This window comes from Podarcis muralis, chromosome 2, assembly GCF_964188315.1.
Source record: "Podarcis muralis chromosome 2, rPodMur119.hap1.1, whole genome shotgun sequence".
Taxonomy (NCBI): domain Eukaryota; kingdom Metazoa; phylum Chordata; class Lepidosauria; order Squamata; family Lacertidae; genus Podarcis; species Podarcis muralis.
In genome coordinates, this window is record NC_135656.1 from 125482191 (window position 1) to 125507038 (window position 24848).

The following is a 24848-nucleotide window of genomic DNA, read 5'->3' on the forward strand; positions in this document are numbered from 1 at the left end:
ATCCCTGGGATTTCATCCAGACATTCCTTTAGTGCGGGCAGCAGCAGCAGACAAAGGAATGAAGCAACTTTGGGGTCAAACCACTTCCTTCAGAAGGTCTTCCCCAGTGGCCAGCAGGGTTGATAAACTGCTCAGTGGGGACACCTTAGATTTATAGTGTTAGGGTCTCCTCTTTAAGACTCCTTAAAGGGAGTGAAAGGCGGGATATCAAATCCAAACTAGACGAGCTGGAGGAGGGAGATAGCTGATAGGGGGAAAGGGGACTTAAAACTGTTTAAAGGATTCAATGAGGGATTTAAAATTGTTTTCATTGAATGTGAATGGTTTGAACAACAAACCAAAAGAAATAAAATTACACATATTTTCACAAGGAAACAACAACAAAAATGATTCTTGGTAAATAAAGGACTAGGACAGGAATTCATATAAAACAAAGAAAAGAGGGGTGGTACTATATATGAATTCCAAACTGGACTCTAAACAGATCTTTAGAGGTGAAGAATTATTGCAGTGAAAGTGATGGTGAAGGAGAAAAAAAATATTATTGGTAGGAGCTGACGCACCTAATGAGGAAAAAGAAAGATTTCTTCCAACTATTGGATGAAAGTATGTCTGAGGTTTATGTTGGAAATATAATTATTATGGGCGATTTTAATGGAGTAGTATCACTTGACTAAGAACACTGCAGAAAGGTATCTCAAAAGAACCCAAAATACCACATACGTTTTTTGTAATTAATTATGTAATTAGGAAGAATTTATAGAGAGTTTGGGAAATGTAAAAGGATTTGTTGGAAAAGAAAACATCTTTGTGGCTTTCAGCCAACCAGATGAATTATAACGAGGGAGAAAATTACTTAGGGTGATGCTCCTGAAGAAACCATGAAGCATTTCTTTTAGGGATAACTGGGTCAAATGTTCCATGAAGACAGATGAACGACAGCAGCAAGAGTACTTTATGCACAAAAATGGCAAAATCAAGAGATAGCTACACTTGATCAAGAGAGCGGCAGTTAAAAGTGATGGAATATGTCAAATTGGCAAATTTAACTATGAAAATAAGAGATCAAGACAGACATTAAGGAGTAGAAACCTTTTGTTGAATATTTAAAGAATTTTTGTAAACATGTACAAACACAAGTAGGAGCTGAATGGATAACAACAGTTGAATAATTGCTGGAGAAGAGTGTGGAAAAGGTAAGGTGTAAATATCTGAAATATGCAGCAATTTAAAAATTCTATGGGGAAACCATGGAGAGGAAGTCAAGTATGAAATAAATGTATATCTGGAAAGTATGTAGCAATTTGTAAATAAATTCCATATAAAAACAAATTGCATATAAAATTATATACATATAAGGTAATAGAAGAACTTCCCACACTCCTTCCATTCAAATCATTTCTGCTTTTTCAGTTTGTTGGTAGATTGTTGGGTTTCAACTCTTAAAGCTTCTCCTCCTTGTGAGTCCATTGATGTTTTGTAAGAACATCAGGATTGAAGCGCTATCTACACTCCATATAAGTAAGTGGTTTTCCCTCTGTGAGTTCAATGGTGTTTACTAAGGTGTACACTTCTATTGAAGCTCTTTCCACACTCCATGCATTTAAATGGTTTCTCCCCTGTGAGTGCGTTGATGAATTCTAAGGTTTCCACTAGTAGTGAAGCTCTTTCCACATTCCATGCACATAAATGGTTTCTCCCCTGTGTGACTCCGTTGATGAATTCTAAGGTCTCCACTCTGACTGAAGCTCTTTCCACACTCCATGCATTTAAATGGTTTGTCCCCCGTGTGACTCCGTTGATGAATTCTAAGAGTTCCACTCTCAGTGAAGCTCTTTCCACACTCCATGCATTTAAATGGTTTCTCTCCCGTGTGAGTCCGTTGATGAATTCTAAGTTTTCCACTCTCAGTGAAGCTCTTTCCACATTCCATGCATTCAAATGGTTTCTCCCCCGTGTGAGTCCGTTGATGAATTCTAAGGTGTCCACTCTGACTGAAGCTCTTTCCACATTCCATGCATTTAAATGATTTCTCCCCTGTGTGACTCCGTTGATGAATTCTAAGGTTTCCACTCTGACTGAAGCTCTTTCCACACTCCATGCATTTAAATGATTTCTCCCCTGTGTGACTCCGTTGATGAATTCTAAGGTCTCCACTCCGACTGAAGCTCTTTCCACACTCCATGCATTTAAATGGTTTCTCCCCTGTGTGCCTCCATTGATGAATTCTAAGGTTTCCACTCTGACTGAAGCTCTTTCCACATTCCATGCACTTAAATGGTTTCTCCCCTGTGTGACTCCGTTGATGAATTCTAAGGTGTCCACTCCCACTGAAGCTCTTTCCACAGTCCATGCATTTAAATTGTTTCTCCCCTGTGTGACTCCGTTGATGAATTCTAAGGTGTCCACTCTCACTGAAGCTCTTCCCACACTCCATGCATTTAAATGGTTTCTCCCCAGTGTGACTCCGTTGATGAATTCTAAGGTGTCCACTCTGACTGAAGCTCTTTCCACACTCCATGCATTCAAATGGTTTCTCCCCTGTGTGACTGCGTTGATGAATTCTAAGGTGTCCACTCTGACTGAAGCTCTTTCCACAGTCCATGCATTTAAATTGTTTCTCCCCTGTGTGACTCCGTTGATGAATTCTAAGTTTTCCACTCTCAGTGAAGCTCTTTCCACACTCCATGCATTTAAATGGTTTCTCCCCCGTGTGAGTCCGTTGATGAATTCTAAGGAATCCACTTCGAGTGAAACTCTTTCCACATTCCATGCATTCAAATGGTTTCTCCCCCGTGTGAGTCCGTTGATGAATTCTAAGGCCTCCACTCTGACTGAAGTTCTTTCCACACTCCATGCATTTAAATGATTTCTCCCCTGTGTGACTCCGTTGATGAATTCTAAGGTTTCCACTCTGACTGAAGCTCTTTCCACACTCCATGCATTTAAATGATTTCTCCCCTGTGTGACTCCGTTGATGAATTCTAAGTTTTCCACTCTCAGTGAAGCTCTTTCCACACTCCATGCATTCAAATGGTTTCTCCCCCGTGTGACTCCGTTGATGAATTCTAAGGTGTCCACTCTGACTGAAGCTCTTTCCACACTCCATGCATTTAGATGGTTTCTCCCCCGTGTGTGTCCGTTGATGAATTCTAAGGTATCCACTCTGACTGAAGCTCTTTCCACACTCCATGCATTTAAATGGTTTCTCCCCTGTGTGACTGCGTTGATGAATTCTAAGGTCTCCACTCTGACTGAAGCTCTTTCCACACTCCATGCATTTAAATGGTTTCTCCCCCGTGTGACTCCGTTGATGAATTCTAAGGTGTCCACTCTCAGTGAAGCTTTTTCGACACTCCATGCATTTAAATGGTTTCTCTCCTGTGTGAGTCCATTGATGTTTTCCAAGTGTTCCACTGTCAGTGAAACTCTTCCCACACTCCATACTTTCAAATTGTTTCTCCTCTCTCTTTTCACAATCCATGAATTTATATGGTTTCTTTGTTATTCCCATTGGACATGGCCCTCCAGAATTTTGACTGCCTTCTCCATTGCCTTCTTTCAACAGGGAGGAGCGGGGGGAAAGGAAACCTAGGAAGAGAACAAAGGAATATTACACACATCAATTAGCACCTGCTCTTATTTTGACATCTCGTACATTCTTTCCTGTCCTCCATATGAAATTTTTCGGAAAGACAGATGAAATAATGTTAAATAATGGTAATGCATCATCAGCCTTTCCTAACCTTTAATTAAGCATTAATGAAGCAGCAGTATTTTATAATACAGTTGAACTGTGGGGTTTACGTTTTATAAAAAGTGGTTTCTCACAAGAACGGGAGCTGCTCTATGTTCCATGAACCTGGCCAATATTCATCAGGGTCCTAAGTTCATCATGAAGTTCTTCATCCGCTGCACTATAATCCTCCACCCCTTGGGCCACATTTTGTCCCCTTCGACTTCTAGATCTTTATTCATCACCTGCACATTCCCTTTGGCCTCAGGAGGTCCATAGTGACCATTTTGGGAGACCCATATGTAAGTCTAGTGACAAGGCTTGGTGCTTGTGGTCGGCTGAAGGAGTGTTCAGTTGGAGAATGTTCTTGGGGTGGGACCTCCATCTCTCAGCCTTGCATTCTTGAATGGAGAGAGCTCGAGATGCAGAAGGAAAGCAGCTGGAGCCTGACTGCTGGGAAGGCCAGATTGAGACACCCACCCCAATTATGATTTATAATAATTATATGCTGCCATGTCTCGCACCTGCCTCCTGACACTGGCTTATCTTAGTGGAGATTCCCTGTCCAGGCCTCTCTCATTGTTCTTCCTCCTTTGCCCTGGGTGGACAAGGGCTTCTGGATATTCTAGCTCTGCTCCAACTGGGATTTATTTATTAAATTGTTTTACCTCTCTTCATCTGAAGATCACAAGATAAAAATATGTGTGACACTGAAATAGGTGAGTATTAAAGGTGAATAACACTGGCCAGAGTGGTGCATGCTCTGGTTATCTCCCGCTTGGACTACTGCAATGCACTCTACGTGGGGCTACCTTTGAAGGTGACTCGGAAACTACAACTAATCCAGAATGCGGCAACTAGACTGGTGACTGGGAGCGGCCGCCGAGACCATATAACACCGGTCTTGAAAGACCTACATTGGCTCCCAGTACGTTTCAAAGCACAATTCAAAGTGTTGGTGCTGACCTTTAAAGCCCTAAACGGCCTCGGTCCAGTATTCCTGAAGGAGCGTCTCCACCCCCATCGTTCTGCCCGGACACTGAGGTCCAGCACTGAGGGCCTTCTGGTGGTTCCCTCATTGCAAGAAGCAAAGCTACAGGGAACCAGGCAGAGGGCCTTCTCGGTAGTGGCGCCCGCCCTGTGGAACGCCCTTCCAGCAGATGTCAAAGCGATAAACAACTACCTGACATTCAGAAGACATCTTAAGGCAGCCCTGTTCAGGGAAGTTTTTAACGTGTGATATTTTACTGTATTTTTGGTTTCCATGGAAGCCACCCAGAGTGGCTGGGGAGGCCCAGCTAGATGGGCGGGGTATAAATAATAAATTATAATTATTATTATGATTGTTGGAAAGAAAAGAAAGAAGAAGGAAACCCGTGGTGTGTCCTCCTGAGTGTATAATAATAATAATAATAATAATAATAATAATAATAATAATAATAAAGTGTAAAGAAGAAACCAATCTTCAAATCAGTTTCATATTCCCTGGCTGTATTTCTCAGCCATGATTGTGACTCAGAATCTTAGCCACACTTTATTCTAGAATATCAACTGGATCTCTTTGTAATAGGAGCCAGACATCCCTGGGATTTCATCCAGACATTCCTTTAGTGTGGGCAGCAGCAGCGGAGGAAGGAAGGAATTAACATTGGGGGCAAACCACTTCCTTCAGAAGGTCTTCCCCAGCGGCCAGCAGGGTTGATAAACTGCTCAGTGTGGACACCTTGGCTTTATAGTGTTAGGGTCTGGATACCAATCATAATCCTTTGGAAATGTCTCAAGAACCCTTAAGATCCAGTTCCACCAACTCCCAAGTAACACTGGGCCCTAGAGGAACCTTCTGTGCTGAGTTGAGGCATCTCTTGTGGAGTTTGGAACTGACAAGTTAAAACTCCGTGGTGTCCTGTATCTGGATCTGGGAGGAGCTTGATGCAGAGAAGTGCGTCACAGGATGTTGTTCTGACGCTCTTCAGATCTGTCTCTGCAACGGACAGAGAAGCAGCTCAGCTTAGAAGCTGCTCTGAGTGTGCTTTTGGAAAGCACAGAGAAATGGCCGAAGTTTCCGATGGTGTCTGATGGATTTATTACTCTGTAAATAAAGCTACTAGAGATAAGAACGGACTGTCTTTGGACTTGATTTATCCCTTTATCTCACACGGAAGCAGGACCGCTGCTACTCTGCATTTCTTTGGCCAGGTCAGCAGAGCCTACGCCGAGGAAGCGCTGCCTGGACCCAAAGATTTATTTCCGCAAATCTCTGGTCCTCCAGATGTGGTTGGACTCAAAGTACCACCTGCCCAAGCAAGGATGGCCCATGGCCAGGGAGGATGGGAGTCTTATCTGGGGGGACACACTTTCCCCTTCCCCCCCTCCTCTGAAAATGCGGAATGGGGGAGGTGGGGTACATTGACGCAAGGGGGACATTGACACACCAATAATATTTCAATATCAAGAGATGATATTCGTGTCACGACATCACCCAAATGTGCCTATGCATGTGTGAGTAGAAGAGTTGCGACTGCGCTGGCCACCAGTTAGCCGTTGGCGTTTGAAGAGAGTAGGTGTGTTTTTAGCACGACCATCTAAAAATTATGTGAATTATGTTTCCAGAGGAAAAGGAGAAGAACGGAGAGACGGACGAGGAACAAGAAGAAGAGGAACAAGAAGAGGATAGATTATAAAGAATAATAAATCTTAAATTTTTTTTTAATTAATTAGGAAGTAAAATGGCATTGAAACTTTGGAATTGGAATGTGAATGGAATGAATGAGAAGAAAAAACGAAATAATATTGAACAATTCTTAAGAAGGAAAAATTTGGATATCATCTGTCTTCAAGAAACTCATGTGGCAAGAAAACACAGAAAAATTTTAATCAACAACAGATTAGGAAATGAATTTATATCTTCAGACAAAGAGAAAAAGAGAGGGGTCGTACTATATGTCAAGAAAAATATTGAAGCTCAACAAATTTTCAAAGACGAAGAAGGAAGAATTATTGCGATACAGATCAAATGGCAGGGCGAAAAATTAATAATTGTCGGGATCTATGCACCTAATGGAAATAAGACTGAGTTCTATAAAAATCTGGAGGAAAGACTCTTTGAATATATGGACCAAAAAGTGATATTAATGGGTGACATGAACGGAGTTGTTTCAATGGAAATGGACAGACTAAGAGATAAAGAAGTGAGTAAAGAAGGGAAACTACCAAAGACTTTTTTTCCATGATAAAAAGTTGTAATTTAATTGATATTTGGAGATTAAGACACCCACTGGAAAACAGTTTACATTTTACTCAGAACCAAATCAGTCAATGTCAAGAATAGACCAAATTTGGGTCTCGAATGAGCTAACACCAAGAATTCGACAAATAGAAATCCAGCCAAGAGTAATTTCTGATCACAGCCCAATAAAATTGGAAATCAAAAGCTACGAAGAAAGATCATTCAGGTGGAGATTAAATGACTACTTGCTGGACGACCAAAAAATTATACAAGATGCTAGGAAAAAACTAACAGAATTTTTTATGGACAATATGAACAAAGGCACAAGGATGAGCACAGTATGGGATGCGAGTAAGGCAGTAATGAGAGGGTTCTTCATCCAACAAAATGTGATTAAAAATAAGAACAGAGAGAAAGGAAAGAAGGAAATTCTAAAACAAATAATGGACAATGAACAAAAATTAATTAAGAAACCGAATAATCTGAAAATAAAACAAGATATCAAAGTCCTGCAAGTGCAGTTTGCAATGATAATAAAGAGGTGGAATGGAACATCAAAAAATTAAGGCAAATTTTTTTGAATTTGCTAACAAATCAGGCAAATGGCTTGCATGGCAAATTAAGAAAAGGAAAGAACAAAATACAATCAACAAAATCATCGTGGATGGAGAAGAAATTGAAAATCCAAAAAGTATAAGGAAAGGATTCCTGGATTTTTACAATCATCTGTATAATAACAGAGAAAGGAATAATATGAAGAAAATAGAGAGATATTTGAAAGAAAAAAAGGTGCAAAAGATCCCGACAGAAAAAAAAGACAGACTGAATGCTCCAATAGATAACGACGAAATAATAGAGATCATAAAAGAATTGCAAAAAGGAAAGGCACCAGGACCAGATGGCTTTACATCTAGCTATTATAAAGAACTGAGGCACACCCTGACGGTACCAATGAAAGAAGTTATGAATAATATTTTGAAACAGCAAGATATTCCGGAAACATGGAAAGAAGCTTTTATTACATTGATCCCCAAGCAAGATTCTGATTTAACACAAGTGAAGAATTACAGGCCGATCTCATTGTGGAACACGGATTACAAGATCTTTTCTGGAATATTAGCAAAAAGATTAAAAAAGATAATACAAGAATTTATTCATGAAGATCAAGCAGGTTTTCTTCCAGGCAGACAGATGAAGGACAATGTGAGAAATATAATAAACATTTTGGAATATCTGACTGCAAGGAATGAGAAACAAGCTTTAATAATGTTTGTAGATGCGGAGAAGGCATTTGACAACATTTCATGGGAATTCATGTTAAAAAATTTCGATATGATGGATGTGGGGAATGACTTTTATAACGGCATAAGAGCAATTTATTCAGAGCAAACTGCAAAACTGATTGTAAATAACGTTCTGACAGAAGAAGTTAAAATAAGGAAAGGTACTAGACAGGGATGTCCTCTTTCGCCATTGCTATTTATAATGGTTCTGGAAGTCCTTTTGAGTTCAATTAGAAGAAATGAACTAATAAAAGGGGTGACAGTAGGTCAAAACGAATATAAAGTTAAAGCCTTTGCCGATGACCTGGTTATAATGATAGAAGACCCTGGAAACAGTTTAAATGAAGTTTTAAAGGAGATCGAACAATTTGGTAAGGTGGCCGGATTTATATTAAATAAGAAAAAAACCAAAGTAATGGCGAAGAATATGGATCAGACTTTAGTAGAAGACATCCAGAGAACAACAGAAATAGAGGTGGCTAAGAAGGTTAAATATCTGGGAATTTGGCTAACCCCCCAAAATATCGACTTATTTCAAAACAACTATATACCGGTGTGGAATGGAATTAAGAAAGATTTGGAAGTCTGGGGCAGAATGAAACTCTCCTTTTGGGGCAGAATCTCAACGATTAAAATGTGCGTGCTTCCAAAGATGTTATTTTTGTTTCAGATGATTCCTATAATTAAGGGGACAAAGATCTTCATGGAGTGGCAAAGAATGATTTCAAGATATATCTGGCAGGGCAAGAGGCCAAGAATAAAATGTAAGTTATTAACAGATGCCAAAGAAAGAGGTGGTTTTGCCCTGCCAGACTTAAAACTATACTATGAAGCGTCTTGTCTCTGTTGGTTAAGGGATTGGATAAAATTAAAAAACAATAAATTATTAGACTTGGAAGGTTTCGATAACAGATTTGGATGGCACGCCTATTTATGGTTGGAGAAGAAGAAAAGCCAGAAAGGTTTTGAGAACCATATTTTTAGGAGCTCCTTACTAGAATTTTTGGGATAGGTACAAAAATGTACTGGAACCTAAAGTCCCACACTGGTTGTCTCCATTAGAGGTAATGAGTGTAAAGAAAATTAATATGAGAGGAGATTGGATTACCTATGGAGACTTGGTAACTAAAATGGGGGGGAAATGGACAATGAAGCCATATGAACAAGTAAAAGACTATGTGTTTGATTGGTTACACTACCTTCAGGTAAACGAAATGTTTAAAAAGGAATTAAAAGAGAGGGGATATTCAGAAAAAGAATCAAAATTTCAAACAGAGATAATAAATAATGACATCAAGATAATGTCAAAAATGTACAAAATTTTATTGGAATGGCAGACGAAGGATGAGGAGGTTAAATCGGTTATGATACATTGGGCCAGGGACTTCGGTTATAATATACAATTGACAGACTGGGAAAAAGTATGGAATGTAAATATGAAATTTACTGCATGTGTGGCGATAAAAGAAAATATTATGAAAATGGTATATAGATGGTACATTACACCGGTTAAGTTAGCAAAAATGTATAAGACATGTAATAAGTGTTGGAAATGTAAAGAAAAAGAAGGAACATTTTATCATATGTGGTGGGAATGTAAGAAGGTTAAGGGCTTCTGGGAGATGATATATAACGAATTGAAAAAGATGTTTAAATATACTTTTGTAAAAAAGCCAGAAGCCTTTTTGTTAGGAATAACAGGAAAAGAGATTACCAGAAGGGATTATAAACTTTTTCAATATGCAGTAACAGCGGCAAGAACCTTAATGGCCCAAAAATGGAAACAAGAGGATCTACCGACACGGGAAGAGTGGAGAATGAAACTTGTGGATTACGCAGAACTGGACAAAATGACTGGGAAAATCAGATACCAAAAAGACCACAAATTCATCGAGGACTGGGGAAAGTTGACGGATTATCTGGAAAATAGATGTGATGTACAGACGTTAGTCAGTTTTAAAGAGGCTTTGTGACTGTTAAAGATGTATTGTAAAAGAAAAACAGAAGGGTTAAGATAGTACTAACTGGCAATACAAGACGTGAAAATGCGCACTGAATTAGAAATATGGATGATTGGTGGAGGAGCTGGTGGAAGTTCAAAAATTGTAAAATATGAGTATAAGATTGTGTTGAATAATTGGTGAAAGAAAATTTAATAAAAATTATATATATAAAAAAATTATGTGAAATGTAAAAGTGTTCCAACACTTTTTTACGTCATTTAGTTAAGATTTAAAAATACCAAAGGTAAGTTATTCCACTCAGTAATCAGGATTACAGCTGATTTTCAAATAAGTTCAGTGGCTTTATTAACAATTGTTTTTGAAAATGTCCGTTGGCGCACTTTGATACACTAAGGGTTAGCGCCTCCAGTAATGGCTGAATTCCTCTGATCGGGAGGAACTTGCTTTGTGGAAATCTGGGTCTGGCCGCCACGGCGAAGACGGAGACCCACTAAAAATCACAGGCGGGAGAAGCCTGTGAACGTGGGATTCGGCTGGCACCTTTTGCGCCTCCTCTACTCACAGGGAAACCTGTTTTCGGGGATCCGGAGCGACGGGTGAGTGGCGCGGTGCTTCGAATTGACTGCTTCTTTCACGGAGTGAAGCCGCATTGCTATTGCTGGAGAGCGCTGACTTTTTCCTGTGGACAATTTGATTCTAAAACAACTACCCGTGAGTAGAACGGAAAATTGGATCTTTAAACGTCTTAATTTGGCACCGAAACGGGGAGGTTTCAAAAAGGAAGTCTGCCTCCCCTTTTTGTAAATAGACTGAAGCAAAGAGGCTGCAAGCTAAAGTATTGGAAAGCCTTCCGTAAAGGATTAAACTTCCATCGGCTAAAATTACTAAACCCCCCTTGGAAGCAGGAGAAGAGGGGGGAAATTTTGGATCGTGTAAGCCTGCAGGAGAGAGTGAAGAAAGTCAAATTACCAGCGCTCTGAACCTGGAAACGGGCTGCTAGTAAGACCGATGTTTTGGAATTGCCCATTGAATGTGAATAGATCGTTCGTTCACAGCTAGTTAAATAAGAGAAATACATTGTTTCCATTGTCTCCCTCTGCGTTTAAAAAGGAGTAAAAGTAACTGAAAATTGAAACTAACTTTATTGTTTGAACTGTGCTTGAAAGGATACAAATCAAAATTGTTTCCCTCTAGAAGAAGCTTTTGAAATTGTTACATGAGTTGAGCTGGGGGGATCTCCAGCTGCAAGATAAAAAACTGTGAGAATCTGGGACTGACCTTGGATTGTTAAGAATGTTGACAGAAGAAGCCTTAGTGGTTGCATTATGTAAGATAAATGACTCACTGGAACAGCTCCATAAGAAGACGGATGTGATGACTATAAAAATTGATAACTTGGGACAAAAGGTGACTAATTTTGGACAAAAAGCTAACATTAATACAGAAACTCTTCAGGAATCGATACAGGGATCTACTTTGACATGGCAAATTGTAGAGAAGGCGGGGGAGAAAGTTGTCGTTGTTGAACCTAAAATAGCACAAGTGGACAGGGAGAGAGCCCCAGCCTTACAGATGTAATTTGATGACTATAAGTTGATGCCTTTTATGATTGAATTTAGGGAAAGTCAGATTTTGAGGATTGGAGCCCCGCTTGGACTGGAGAAGGAAAGTTGGATAGATCCCTTCATGCAGGGATTTATTGACCTCTGGGACCTGGACTTGGGTCAGGAGGAGATTGGAGTTGTGGGGACCTCCAGATTTAGAGGAACTTTGAAATACGTCCTGAAATATCTTTGGGATCTTAGTTTTAACTATGGAGATTTGGCTGAGCTGTCAAGAAGGAATAAAAACATTGCTAGGTGGGAATTTCCCCGAGATCTACTCTTCAGCATCAAAGGAAGGAAAATAAGAACAAGATCAGCAGAAGACAAAGCAAAGTGCATGTATAAATATGAAGAAGACTTGCAGAAGGGACTTGGAAAAGAGTTAAGAGCCTCGGACAGAAGATCACCGGGTTGATGGACTATATGGAATTGACGGAGATGACTGGCAGGGTCCGAGACCAGGGAGAGGAGACGGTGGGAGAAGATTGGAAAAAGTTTAAAGTTTATCTGTGGAAATACAGTGGTGCCCCGCAAGACGAATGCCCTCGCAAGACGGAAAACTCGCTAGACAAAAGAGTTTTCCATTTTGGAGTTGCTTCGCAAAACGAATTTCCTACGGGCTTGCTTCGCAAGACGAAAATGTCTTGCGAGTTCCTACGGGGTTTTTTTCCTTCCCCCCCTTTTTCTAATCCGCTAAGCCGCTTATCCGCTAAGCCACTAATAGCGCTAATCCGCTAAGCCGTCAATGGGCTTGCTTCGCAAGACGAAAGAAACCGCAAGACGAAGAGACTCGCGGAACGGATTCTTTTCGTCTTGCGAGGCACCACTGTAATGTAAAATTAATGAGTGTTAGAAAAACGTTGGAATGAAATTATATGGCTTTAGTAGAAATGTTATAAGGAATTAAGCATAAATAAGTATTTTAGTATTAATGGAAAATAAGCTTAAAATACGTTGAGATAACTATATGACAGAAAATAGAGAAAGAGGGAAAGGACTTGCTGAAATAATTTATAGAAATGGGAGGTGAGAGGAGGTCAATGAAACAAGGGAATGAAAGAGAGGGTATTGAGATGGTATGATGTGTGTTCTTTTTGAATTGTTTTTGTTGTTCTTTTGTTTAATGTGTTAATGTCGTGTTGTGTATTGTTTATATATTGTATTGTATTGTTTTTTCTTTCTTTTGTTTTTCTTTTCTTTTTTTCTTTTCTTTTCTCTTTTTTGTAAGGTTTAAAAGTAATAAATATTATTTAAAAATAAAAGATTTAAAAATACCAAAGGTAAGTTATTCCACTCAGTAATCAGGATTACAGGTGATTTTCAAATAAGTTCAGTGGCTTTATTAACAATTGTTAGATTTTTTAAAATGTCCGTTGGGGCACTTTGATACACTAAGACATTGGGACGCATTGATATGTATAAAAGTGCCCCGCTTAGTGTACAATAAACTCTAAACTCATTAAATTTGAAAAGAAAAAACCTGTTGTTTACTACATGGCCAAAGTCATTTCTAAATATAATATGATTTCAAGGATGTTGTTTTGCGGTTGCCAAAACCAAATTTCCCAAAGGGAACATCATCTCTTTATACTTTTTCTATTGATATAATGGATATAGTGGATATAATGTGTAACAGAAGCTAAGTGTTAAGTACTGTATTTTTCGCCCCATAGGACTGTCACGGCTAAAATGGCCGCTGTTTCTTTAATGCGAATAAAGCTGGGTCAGCATGACTCAGCGGTCTGCACCAAGTTGTATATATAAGTGAGAAATGTTAGTTTGTTGCTGAGGCTGGTGTTTGGGTTGGTTGGCGCTGGTGTGTATTTGTGTTTTGCACAAAGACTTTTAAGAATAAAACTCTGCAAGAATATTCTCGTGGACTCTTTTTGTGCCGACGAGGAGACTGAGGAGACAAAGGGAGGTCAGAACCCTTTCCTTCTTTTTTTTTTTTTTTGCTTTTTACAAACACTGACAGGTTATGGGCCCAGTGTTTCTGAGCATCTGCAGAGTGCAAAATGACTGACAGCATCTCAGCAGGGAGCTGGTGAGTCCTGGTGGTGTACGAAGCCAGTGGCTGTGCGTTGGAGCAGTTGGTGGCAAGCTGTAACTGTCTGCAGTGACGCTGGAGCGGCTAGGATCTGAGGCTCAGGAAAGCACTCAGTGTCGGCTACTGGAACAGTTTGAACTGCTAGAGGACCACAGTAGGCGACTCACAGAGCGCTTACACCAGTTGCAGAGCCAGGCTGGACCTGAGGGTCAACAGAGGCAGCAGCTAGAAGCCGGTGAGTGCCAGCCAGGACCATCTAGTGGGACTCTAAAGAGAGAGTCTGGAGAGCTTGCTGGAGGCCCCACAGAAGGGGCTCAGCAAACACCAGCAGAGATGGCAGATTTCCAGTCTTCCCAAGTTGTAAATATTGGTGGAGGCATCCCTTTTGAACTTCTCTCAGAAAACAACTGGCTGAGTTGGTCAATTAATATGCAGCAGTTGTTAAGGAGAGATGGACTATGGGACTGTGTTGAAACTGAGGTTTTGAGACGGGACTCTGCTGAGAAAAAACGGCTGGGTGAAAGGGCCCGTGCCCAAATTATGCTGTGTTTGAGCAACTCTCAGTTATTGCATGTAGCAAATGCCAGCACAGCGTTTGAGTGCTGGAATTTATTAAGGGCAATGCATGTCAGAGAAACTGCCGGAACTATCATTTCTCTGACCAGGCTGTTCAGGACTGTTATGAAGGAAGGTGAGAGTTTGGCAACTCATCTTCAAACGCTGAAATCTCTGTTTCTTCAACTACAGCAGAGAGGTAAGCGTTATGATGAGACTGACCAAACCTACATTATCCTTTCAAGTTTGCCTGAAAGCTGGTTGCCCGTGATTAACAGCATGGAGAGTATGCGTCCCCAAGATCTGACCCTTGAGTATGTGGTTGGTGTTACCATAAAGCACCAATGCTGCAGCAAGCAAAGGCTCTAGCAGCTCAGTCAGCTGCTTGTGGCTGGAAAGCCAGACAGGATGTTTGTGACTGTTGCCATGGGAACAAAGGGGCAGTCCATTCTGTACGGAGCACCGGATGTTAGCTCAGTGTGTGTATCATATGACCCGTACTGGAAGTACATGGGTGGAGTTTCTTCTTACTGCTGTTGAGTGCAGACATGTTTCTCTGTACTGATATAAGAGACAGAAATAAAGGATGTAAATAGTTTTCTGTCTGCTTCTTTCCCCTCCCTGGGGGACACCAAAGGGGAGAGAGGAAGAACGGTGTGTTCCTCTCACACATCTGAGAAGAATCGCCGGGACCTTGCCTGCTTATCAGCAGAGTGGAGACGCGGGGAGGTCGACAGGAATATCTGCCGGTGCCTACGCTGTGGCACATTCCTGACCCAGGCAGAATTCCAACAGTGGTAGCAGAGGATGGTTGTTGCTGGTTTCTTCGATCCATGGGAGTCTGCATCAAGAGTAGCAGAGCTACTGTTTTCATCGCTCCATGGAAGCCTGATGTGAGAGGCTGATCCTCTGCAGCCAGAAGCTGACCAGAAGAAGCTGACAGCCAAGCCACGAAGCCCAAGGTATGAGTTTTTCGGGCTTAAAAGTGTGAATGCAGATTGATTCATTCTCTGCTTCACGGGGAGCAGTGTTTGGGAAAACAGCTCCAACTTAGAAGAGGCCTGCATTCCAAACATTTCCTGTCCAAGGAAAGGAATGCACTGTTGCTAAGCAACGCCCTTCAGTGAAGGAGGAGTGGAAAGTTACTTGAGAGGGCTGGACAGTCAGACTATGCCTCAGAGAGGCAAAAACAAGGTTTGTTATGACTAGGCTCCCACGAACTGTTGGAAGGGACTTTCCAACGCAGCCAGTGTCAGAGCTGCCAGGTGCCAAGAGTGTAAACAAGCCAGCTATTGGATTTTAGAGGCTTGTGTTTGAGAGTTAATGCAAGGACTCAAAATGGATGCTAAGAAGGGCGGAGGCTTGCCTTCTCCACCCCTCCTGACCAATGACAATTATGCATCTTGGTCTATTAAGATGAAGGCCCTGCTGCAGAATCAGAGACTGTTTGAGGTGATTGAGAACCCCATTCCTGCAGCACCAACGCGTGCTTGGGAGTCACAGAATGTGAAGGCCAGAACGGCTATAATTCTGTGTGTGTCAGACTCGCAGCTTGTGCATATTCAGGATTTACAGCACGCGAAGGAAGTTTGGGACACGCTGAGAAGGACACATCAGAGAGATGCAGGTTCTTCAGCGTTGCTGTATTTTGAGAAGTTGACCAATCTGAGATTAGCGCCTGATGGAGATGTTCAAGCGCACCTGACGGAAATGAAATATCTGCGTCAACAGATGGTGGAACGTAATTTCCGTCTGCAGGAGGAAGTGCTACGCTGTGGCACATTCCTCTGACCCAGGCAGAATTCCAACAGCATGGAGAGTATGCGTCCCCAAGATCTGACCCTTGAGTATGTGGTTGGCAGATTGACCGAAGAAGCAGAAAGAAGGTCAGATAAACAGGCTGAACTCCAAGAGCAGAGGAGTTACAGTCGAGGGGGCCAGCAGCAGAATCTGCCAATGGAGCAACGCCGAGGTTTGGACTTGGCCATGGCGGTGAGGAGGTGCTATAGATGCAACCAACCCGGGCATCTCCAACGTCAATGCAGGGCAAGACTTCCAGGAGACGACATGGAGCAGAGACAGCAATCGACGCAGAAACGTAAGCAGAAGGGGTTCTCTTCAGGGAAGAAGAACACACGTTCTGCTCAGTTTGTTTCTGCATTTTCTCGAGAGGAGAGGAAGATACCTCGAGGAACATGGTTGCTGGACTCTGGGAGCAGCAGGATTATCTGCGACCGTCAGGAGGACTTTAAGACCCTGGGGAAGCCAGCTGATGGAAAAGACTCAATCTATCTTGCTGATGGTCGTAGAAGCAAGATTGATTGCCAGGGAACATGTTTCCTGTAGTGCTTGAACACTACTCTACCAGAGACTCTGTTTGTCAGCAGTTTGCTGTCTGTAAGCTGTTTGATTAATGCAGGGTATTGTGTTAAGTTCACGCAGGATGGCTGTCTGATAAAGAATGGAACTCAGGTATGTGGCCATACAAAGATGGAGAATGGGTTATATGTAATGCAGGACAAGCCTGTTAAAGCAGCTCAGGTGGTTCAGGAAAATTTACCAGTTCATAAGGGGTGTGTACATGAACTGCACAAAAACTGGGTCACGCCAGTTTTCGTGTGCTTTCAGAGATGCAAAAGGTGTGCAAGAACCTAAAAGTAAATAGCTGTAACTGTTTCCTAGATTGCAATGTATGTAAAATGGCCAAATCTAAGAGGAAGCCTGTGGTTTCTAAAAGTGACAGAGTATCTAAAGAGGTTTTAGAACTTGTCCATTGTGACGTGATAGGCCCTTTTCCACAAAAGACTGAAGGGGGCGCCAGATATGCTTTTCTGGTAATAGATGATAAACCACGTTTAAACCAGAAATCTGAGTGTTTCCCCACATTCAGAGAATGGGTTGCCCAAGCTGAAAAGCTCTTCACTCACCCTGTTGTGCAGCTGCAAACAGATAGGGGCGGAGAATTTCTGAACAAACAATTTGGGGCATGGTTGCGGCATAAGGGGATCATTCATCGCTTGACTAACTCTTATAGCCCTGCTGAAAATGGTCTGTGTGAAAGACGTGGGGCTGTGATACAGTCAGTAAAGGACTGCCTGCTAGTGGATGCAGGATTGGGTCACAACCATTGGCTGTGGGGCGAGGCTCTCCTGACAGCAAACTTTTTGATTAATAGAACCCGGTCTAGCTCTATAAAAGATATTCCTTATCGTGTGTTTGGGAAAGAACCAGAGTGGACAATGCTCCATAACTGGGGTGCTTGGGCACATGTAAATATTCTCAAAGCTCAGTGCCAGAAAGGAGGCGCTAGAGCGCGGAATCTGCGGTTTGTGGGATATCATTCCTATGGCAAAGGGTGGCGTTTCAATTTACGCCCAGGACGCGTGGTTCTGTCACGAAGTGCAGACTTCGCTGACCAGGACAGATGGACTGCGATCCATGCCAACCCAGATTGCCTACTGCCCCTGCAAGTAAGAGAAGAGGCTTATTCTCAGCCATTGGCAACGCAGGAGCAGGATGAGGAGGAGGCACAGATTTCCCCAAAGGATGTGGCAATAGATAATACTTCTTCTCTAGTGGAAGAGGAAGAAAAGCCAGAGATAAGGGGGGAAGAAGAAGTAGTAGTGCCTAGGCACTCCCAGCGTTCAAACAAGGGCGTACCTCCTCAGCGTTTGACCCTAGGAGGAGTGAGAGTATGTAATGTGAGTTGTGTGGAACCACAAAGTTATAATGAAGTCTTAGACTTACCCCCTGGGGAACGTGCTTTGTGGGAACAAGCTATGAAAGAAGAAATGGACTCTTTTAAATGTAACAAAGTGTTTGAGGTTATAATGCCGCCACCTGGTGGCAGAGTGGGGTCATGCAAGTGGGTTTACAAAAGAAAAACCCTGGCATCTGGGGAACCACGTTTTCGAGCCAGATTAGTAGCCAGAGGGTTCACTCAGATTAAAGGGGAGAGTTATGATGAAGTGCTTTCTCCCACTGTAAAGAGTGAAACTTTTCGTTTAATGCTTTCCATTGCTGCTGTAAGACAACTAGCAGTGCACCATTTTGATGTTGGTGCTGCATATCTGCATGCAAATTTAGACCATGAAGTGTTAATGAGACAACCCCCTGGGTTTGAAGAGGAGAATGGTGCAGTCTGGCGTTTGAGAAAGGCTGTTTACGATCTCCAACAAAGTGGAAGGTGTTGGAACCAGTGTTTAAATGAAGCCCTTGTAAAAATTGGTTTTAAAAGGAGTGTGGCTGATCCATGCCTGTACACCAAGGGGACAGGCAACAAATATCTAATGCTCTTAGTCTTTGTTGATGATTTGCTTGTAGCAGGGAGTTCCACAGATGAGATCCAGAAGCTCACAAGTCAACTGGAAAAGAGGTTTAAGCTTAAAGCCTTAGGGCCTGTAAGCAATTACTTGGGAGTAGGAGTAAGGCAGGAAGCTGATGGAAGCTTTCTATTAAGCCAGAAAGAGAAAATTCTTCATTTGATAGAGCAGTTTGGCATGGAAAACTGCAAGCCAGTTCAAACTCCCATGACACCAGATTTCCCAAAGACAGTGTGTGATGATGAATTGGATCAGCCTGAGTTGTATCACTCAAAAATAGGATCACTGTTGTATTTAAGCCAGTGGTCAAGGCCAGACATTGCATGTGCTACAAATGTCCTGAGCCAACGTGTATCTAAACCCAGTACTGCTGATTGGTGTGCTTTGAAAAGGCTTATCAGATATCTAAAAGGGACATTAAATGTATGTTTGAAGATATCTAGTACACAAGACGAAAAACTAGAAGTATTTGTTGATGCGGACTGGGGAAGCTGTGTAGCTACCAGAAAATCTACAAGTGGAATGGTTATGATGTTTGCCAATTCCCTAATTGGATGGAGGTCAAAGAAACAAGGATTTGTTGCAACCTCATCCTGTGAGGCAGAATACGGGAGCCTGTCGCTAGCATGCAATGAAATCATGTGGTTTATACAGATACTAAAAGACCTAGATTGTAAAGTAGATTTGCCTATCCAAGTGTATGAAGATAGCCAATCGTGTATTGCATTAGTGGGCTCAGAAATAATGAAATCCGCATCAAAACATATTGCTATCCGTCATGTGAATGTGAGAGATTGTGTACAGAATGGGGTGATCAAACTGGAGTATTGTCAGTCACAAGATAATATTGCTGATATGTTTACCAAGCCTTTGCCAGCAACATGCCATAATGAATTGATGACAAAACTGGGTTTATGTATATAATGTATGTATGCATTGTTTCTGTTGGGGTTTTTCACATTTAAGAAACAGAAGGGGTGTCACGGCTAAAATGGCCGCTGTTTCTTTAATGCGAATAAAGCTGGGTCAGCATGACTCAGCGGTCTGCACCAAGTTGTATATATAAGTGAGAAATGTTAGTTTGTTGCTGAGGCTGGTGTTTGGGTTGGTTGGTTGGTGCTGGTGTGTATAGTTATTCAGTCGTGTTTTGCACAAAGACTTTTAAGAATAAAACTCTGCAAGAATATTCTCGTGGACTCTTTTTGTGCCGACAAGGAGACTGAGGAGACAAAGGGAGGTCAGAACCCTTTCCTTCTTTTTTTTCTTTTGCTTTTTACAAACACTGACAAGGACACACATTTTCCCCTCCAAAAATGAAGGGGAAATGTGTGTGTGTCTCCTATGGGGCGAATGCAGGCTTTCGCTGAAGCCTGGAGGGCGAGAAGGGTCGCTCTCGCTCTCCAGGCGTCACGCAGTTCTCCGCAAGACGTAGGAGCCCGCGCTGAGCTCCCACGGCTTGCGGAGAGTTGCCTGTATGCTGAAGCCTGGGCATATCCCCACTATAACACACAAGTTCTAATTAAATCCTAGTATTTACTATACCGAAACATTGAGCACCACAGACTAATAATAATAATAATAGTAATAATAATTTATTATTTATACCCTGCCCATCTGGCTGAGTTTCCCCAGCCACTCTGGGTGGCTCCCAATCGAGTGTTAAAAACAGTAAAGCATTAAATATTAAGAACTTCCCTAAACAGGGCTGCCTTCAGATGTCTTTTAAAAATAAGATAGCTGCTTATTTCCTTGACATCTGATGGGAGGGCGTTCCACAGGGCGAGCACCACTACCCAGAAGGCCCTCTGTCTGGTCCCCTGTAACCTCACTTCTTGCAATGAGGGAACCGCCAGAAGGCCCTCGGCGCTGGATCTCAGTGTCCGGGTTGAACGATGGAGGTGGAGACGCTCCTTCAGGTATACAGGACTGAGGCCGTTTAGGGCTTAAAAAGTCAGCACCAACACTTTGAATTGTGCTCAGAAATGTACTCAAATATTCCTCTGCAGTAAAGGAGGCAAATGGAAGCCTTCTCATTGTCTTTGTGCTTACAAATACTGTCTTAAGGAGGGATGAACAGGGTGGGCCTGTGACCTGGATTCAGGAACTATAGTATTTGCCATCACAAAAGAATGGCCAGGCTGCCCAGGTAATGCAGTTAGTGACCATTAACAGGTATCCTTGGGGACAGGTTTTCTGCTGTGATGTATTCCTGCTATAGACAGTCTCCTCCTGTATATTTGGGGGGGGGGGTGGTCTTGGGTGGGCAATTTCAAAAGACTATATAAGGCCGTGCACACCTCCCTCCTGGTTGTGGTGAGGGGGGGGGGGGGACACTGTTGCAAAAAAGATCAGGCTTACTAGCCACTTTGCTTCTCCATATACTCTGGTTGGCCTCTGTTATTTTCTCCTACCAATATGGAACCCACTTAAGGACTATATGGGCTCTTGAATACCCCACAAGGGGAAAGGAGTAGGTTTTTTCTTACAACAAAGGTCGTAATAAATATTTTAAGATGCCTAGACAGCATCTTAGAAAGTAGAGACATCACCTTGCCAACAAAGGTCCGTATAGTTAAAAGTATGGTTTTCCCAGTAGTGATGTATGGAAGTGAGAGCTGGACCATAAAGAAGGCAGATCGCCGAAGAATTGATGCTTTTGAATTATGGTGCTGGAGGAGACTCTTGAGAGTCCAACCGATCCATTGTGAAGGAGATCAGCCCTGAGTGCTCACTGAAAGACAGATCGTGAAGCTGAGGCTCCAAGACTTTGGCCACCTCATGAGAAGAGAAGACTCCCTAGAAAAGACCCTGATGTTGGGAAAGATGGAGGGCACAAGGAGAAGGGGACGACAGAGGACGAGATGGTTGGATAGTGTCTTCGAAGCTACAGACATGGGTAAACATCAAACTACGGACACGACTAAACATCAAACAAGAATATGTTTGGTTGGCATGCTTATTTATGGCAGGATAAAACTAAAACACACAAGAGCTCTATGAATCAGGTTATTCAGAAAATCCTTTTTACAGTATGGGATAAATATAATAATCCGCTGGAAAGAAAAACACCTCTTTGGCTTCCACCCACAAAAGCAACAGCTTTTTAAAAAATGCAATACGGAAGAAGCAATGGGCAACTTACAGAGATCTTTTGGACTTTTCAGAAGAAGAAATAAAACTGAATAAACAGGATGAGGTGGGAGGTGTGGTGGCGGATTGGTTTCAATACCATCAAATCATCTTGTTTGGACAAGATAAAGGGAGAAGTTCACAGTTTGAAAGAGATATTATTGCGAGGAAAGAAAAAGTGTTTCCCAAATTTCAGGTAGAAAACTGTCCAATCTGAAGAAGTGTGCATGCACACGAAAGCTCATCCCCAGAACAAACTTAGTTGGTCTCTTAGGTACTACTGAACAATTTTTTAAAAAAACATTCCAAAATGTATGAGATACTATTAGAATGGGAAGCAAAATAAAACTGGTAAAATCTGCAATGATACACTGGGCCAGAAATTTAGGTCATAATTAGAGCTGGGCTTGATGTTAATGTGCTAACTGTTTCCTAATATTTGAGCTGACATTATATCGCAGATCCAATGTGTATAAGGACTAGGAAATATCTGATTTTCAATATCGTGATAACTCGTCAGCTAACAGTTGCAATGTTCTCACCAGCTAAACCTCACAATATGACCTGCTAAACGTTGCCATGTTATCAGCAGCTAAAGATTGCAATCAGGGTGGATACAATCAATGATTTTTAAAAAAAATTTAAAGTCAGATTTTTTATTTAAATCAGATTTTTTTTAAACAGAATTTTTAAAAAAATAAAATGCTTTTAGAGGAAAAAGTCTATCTAAAGATAGTTTTATATTTAATTACATTATAGTCCAAAGGCTATTCATCAGGAAATAAGGATTTGTTTTTAATTATCTAGCATGAGGCTTTATATGGAATATTTAATTCAGAATGATTTCATAATTATCTGTCTATGTATTTCTAATAGTGTAACCAAATCAGAAATTTTTGATTTAAACAGAATCATGCTGACTAGTGATTTACCGTAAATTGTGATTGAAATCAATTTGATTTATATCAAATCCACCCTGATTGCAATCTACCGCAATGTCTGAAATAAGGCTGGAACTGTATAGAGGCGAACAGGAGAATGTCCTGGCAGCTGCTACTACTTAGGGGTCTGAAATGGATAAATGACAATATTATCAATCCTCACACACTCAGTTTCATCTGCAGGCAAGCCAATATGCATCCTAGCAGGACTTTTGGGTTTGGGCTAGGCTACCAAATGGTGGAATTCAGGACAATCCAAAGTATGGCTAGGAGTCCTAGTGAATAGAGATAATCTGGGACTGCCAGACTGCCAGCAGGGAGACTGGGGAATAAGATGTGATGGAAGGGGCGGGGTCTCTGTCGAGGCTCCTCCCCTTCCTTTAACCCTTCCCTGGACTCCCTCTCTCCCTTTCCCCAGCCAGGCGCCCCACGACCCCAGGGAGAATGGGGGGCCCCAGCCCCACCCCCAGCCCTGCTTGGGGTCCTCCTTCCCCTTCCCGCCAAGGCCTCCAGGGGGGGCAGGGCAGCTGAGCATCTCTCGGCCCCCCAGGAAAGAGAAAGGGGAGTCTGGCGGTGCTGCTGCTGCCCAGGAGATCTTGCAAGGCCAGCCCTGCAGGTGTTGGGTCCCCCCTTCCCACCTGGATCGGGGCCTGGATCGGGGTCCCTGTCGACGGGCCCCAGGGAGGGCGCTTTCCTTCGGGGGGGGGTCTCTTCGTCCTCCCTCCCCCTCTTATCCCCCCCTCCTCCCCCCTTTACCTCTTGGTCCTCCGCCTCCCTGGCTCCGGATTGCTCTCCTTGTCTGCAATAGAAAGGGGGGCGGCGGCGACGGCGGGGGGGGGGGGCTCTTCAGCGACGCCCCTCCTCCTTTTCCGGCTGGAAACTTCCGGCGCTTTTCGGGGCGACACTTCCGGCTCCTTTTCAGACGCGCGCGTCCCTAGAGCTACATCTTCAAGAGCAGCCCCTCCCTGTGTCCGGAGGGGAAGGAGACGGGGCGGCGCTGCCTCTGGGGGCTCCATGGGGACCCGGCCCCCGCCCCCCAACTGGCGGCAGGGAGGGGGGGAAGCTGGGCAAGTTGAGGCAGGGGGAGGATCTCCTTCTGGGCCTCCTTCTGCATGCCAAGCACTCAGCCGGGGTCCTTCTGCATGCAGAGCAACGGCTGCATTGCTGAGCTTCGCCCCCCAACAGCCAAGCCCAGCTTCAAACACCAGCCCCCCCCCCCCACTGGACTCAGAGGCAGGGAGGGACTCCAGACAGAGAGAGGCGCCCTTGCTCTGGAATTCCCTCGCCAGCAGGGAGACTTCAAAAGCCCCCCCCCCCCCAATGCCTCCCCCTTCCCTCATTTAGCAGGGAGACTTTTCATCTTGTGGTTGGGTCATTTCAAATCCAGTTTTTCTCTCTCTCCCTGCAATTTTAAGCAATTCTGGCTCTTATGATCCCTGCCGGGTATTAAGTGTCGTTCTAACCTCCCTATTGCAGGAGGAAAGAGGAATGTGGGGCTTGCTTATAATATCTTAGGGTGGCAGGATTAAGATTTGGGAATGGGACTTTCAGATTCAGAGCCACTTTTTGCATGAGATTTCTTCCAACTACTGGAGGAAAGTATGTCCGAGGTTTATGGCAGAAATATAATTATTATGGGTGAATTTAATGGAGTAGTATCACTGGACTATGAGAGAACACTGAGGGAAAGTGTCTCAGAAGAAAGCAAAATACCAAATACTTTTTTGATATGGTTACAACAATGGATCTACTAGATCAGGGGTCAGCAGACTTTTTCAGCAGAGGGCCAGTCCACTGTCCCTCAGACCTTGTTGGGGACCGGACCATATTTCGGGGGGAAATGAGCGATTTTGGCCCGCCCGCAAAGAGGCCTGAAGATGTTTGGCTTTACCTGTCCCAGTTGTCGTCCCAATAGCCCCAGTTGGGCTTCTCCAGCCAGGTGCCAGGGCAGGGCATGAGGCTGTGTTGGCCGGTGAAGACAGAAGCAGCAGCCCCGGGGGATCCGTGGACGGAGGCAGGGGAACCGGGGCGTTGCTGGAGC

General features: G+C 42.9%; 2 protein-coding genes across 2 annotated transcripts in view; both read right to left on the minus strand.

Moving 5' to 3' along the window:
* Window positions 1–24848, minus strand: part of LOC144326624 (uncharacterized) — a 297359-nt gene that overhangs the window by 178178 nt on the left and 94333 nt on the right. The gene's annotated exons all lie outside the window — the stretch shown is intronic.
* LOC144326634 (uncharacterized) lies at window positions 938–23589 on the minus strand. The gene is made up of 2 exons (XM_077923231.1): window positions 23564–23589; window positions 938–3591 (listed from the first exon to the last, which is right to left on the minus strand). Exon 2 carries the CDS (start codon window positions 3512–3514, stop codon window positions 1604–1606), a length of 1911 nt encoding a protein of 636 aa, XP_077779357.1. The 5' UTR covers window positions 3515–3591; window positions 23564–23589; the 3' UTR covers window positions 938–1603.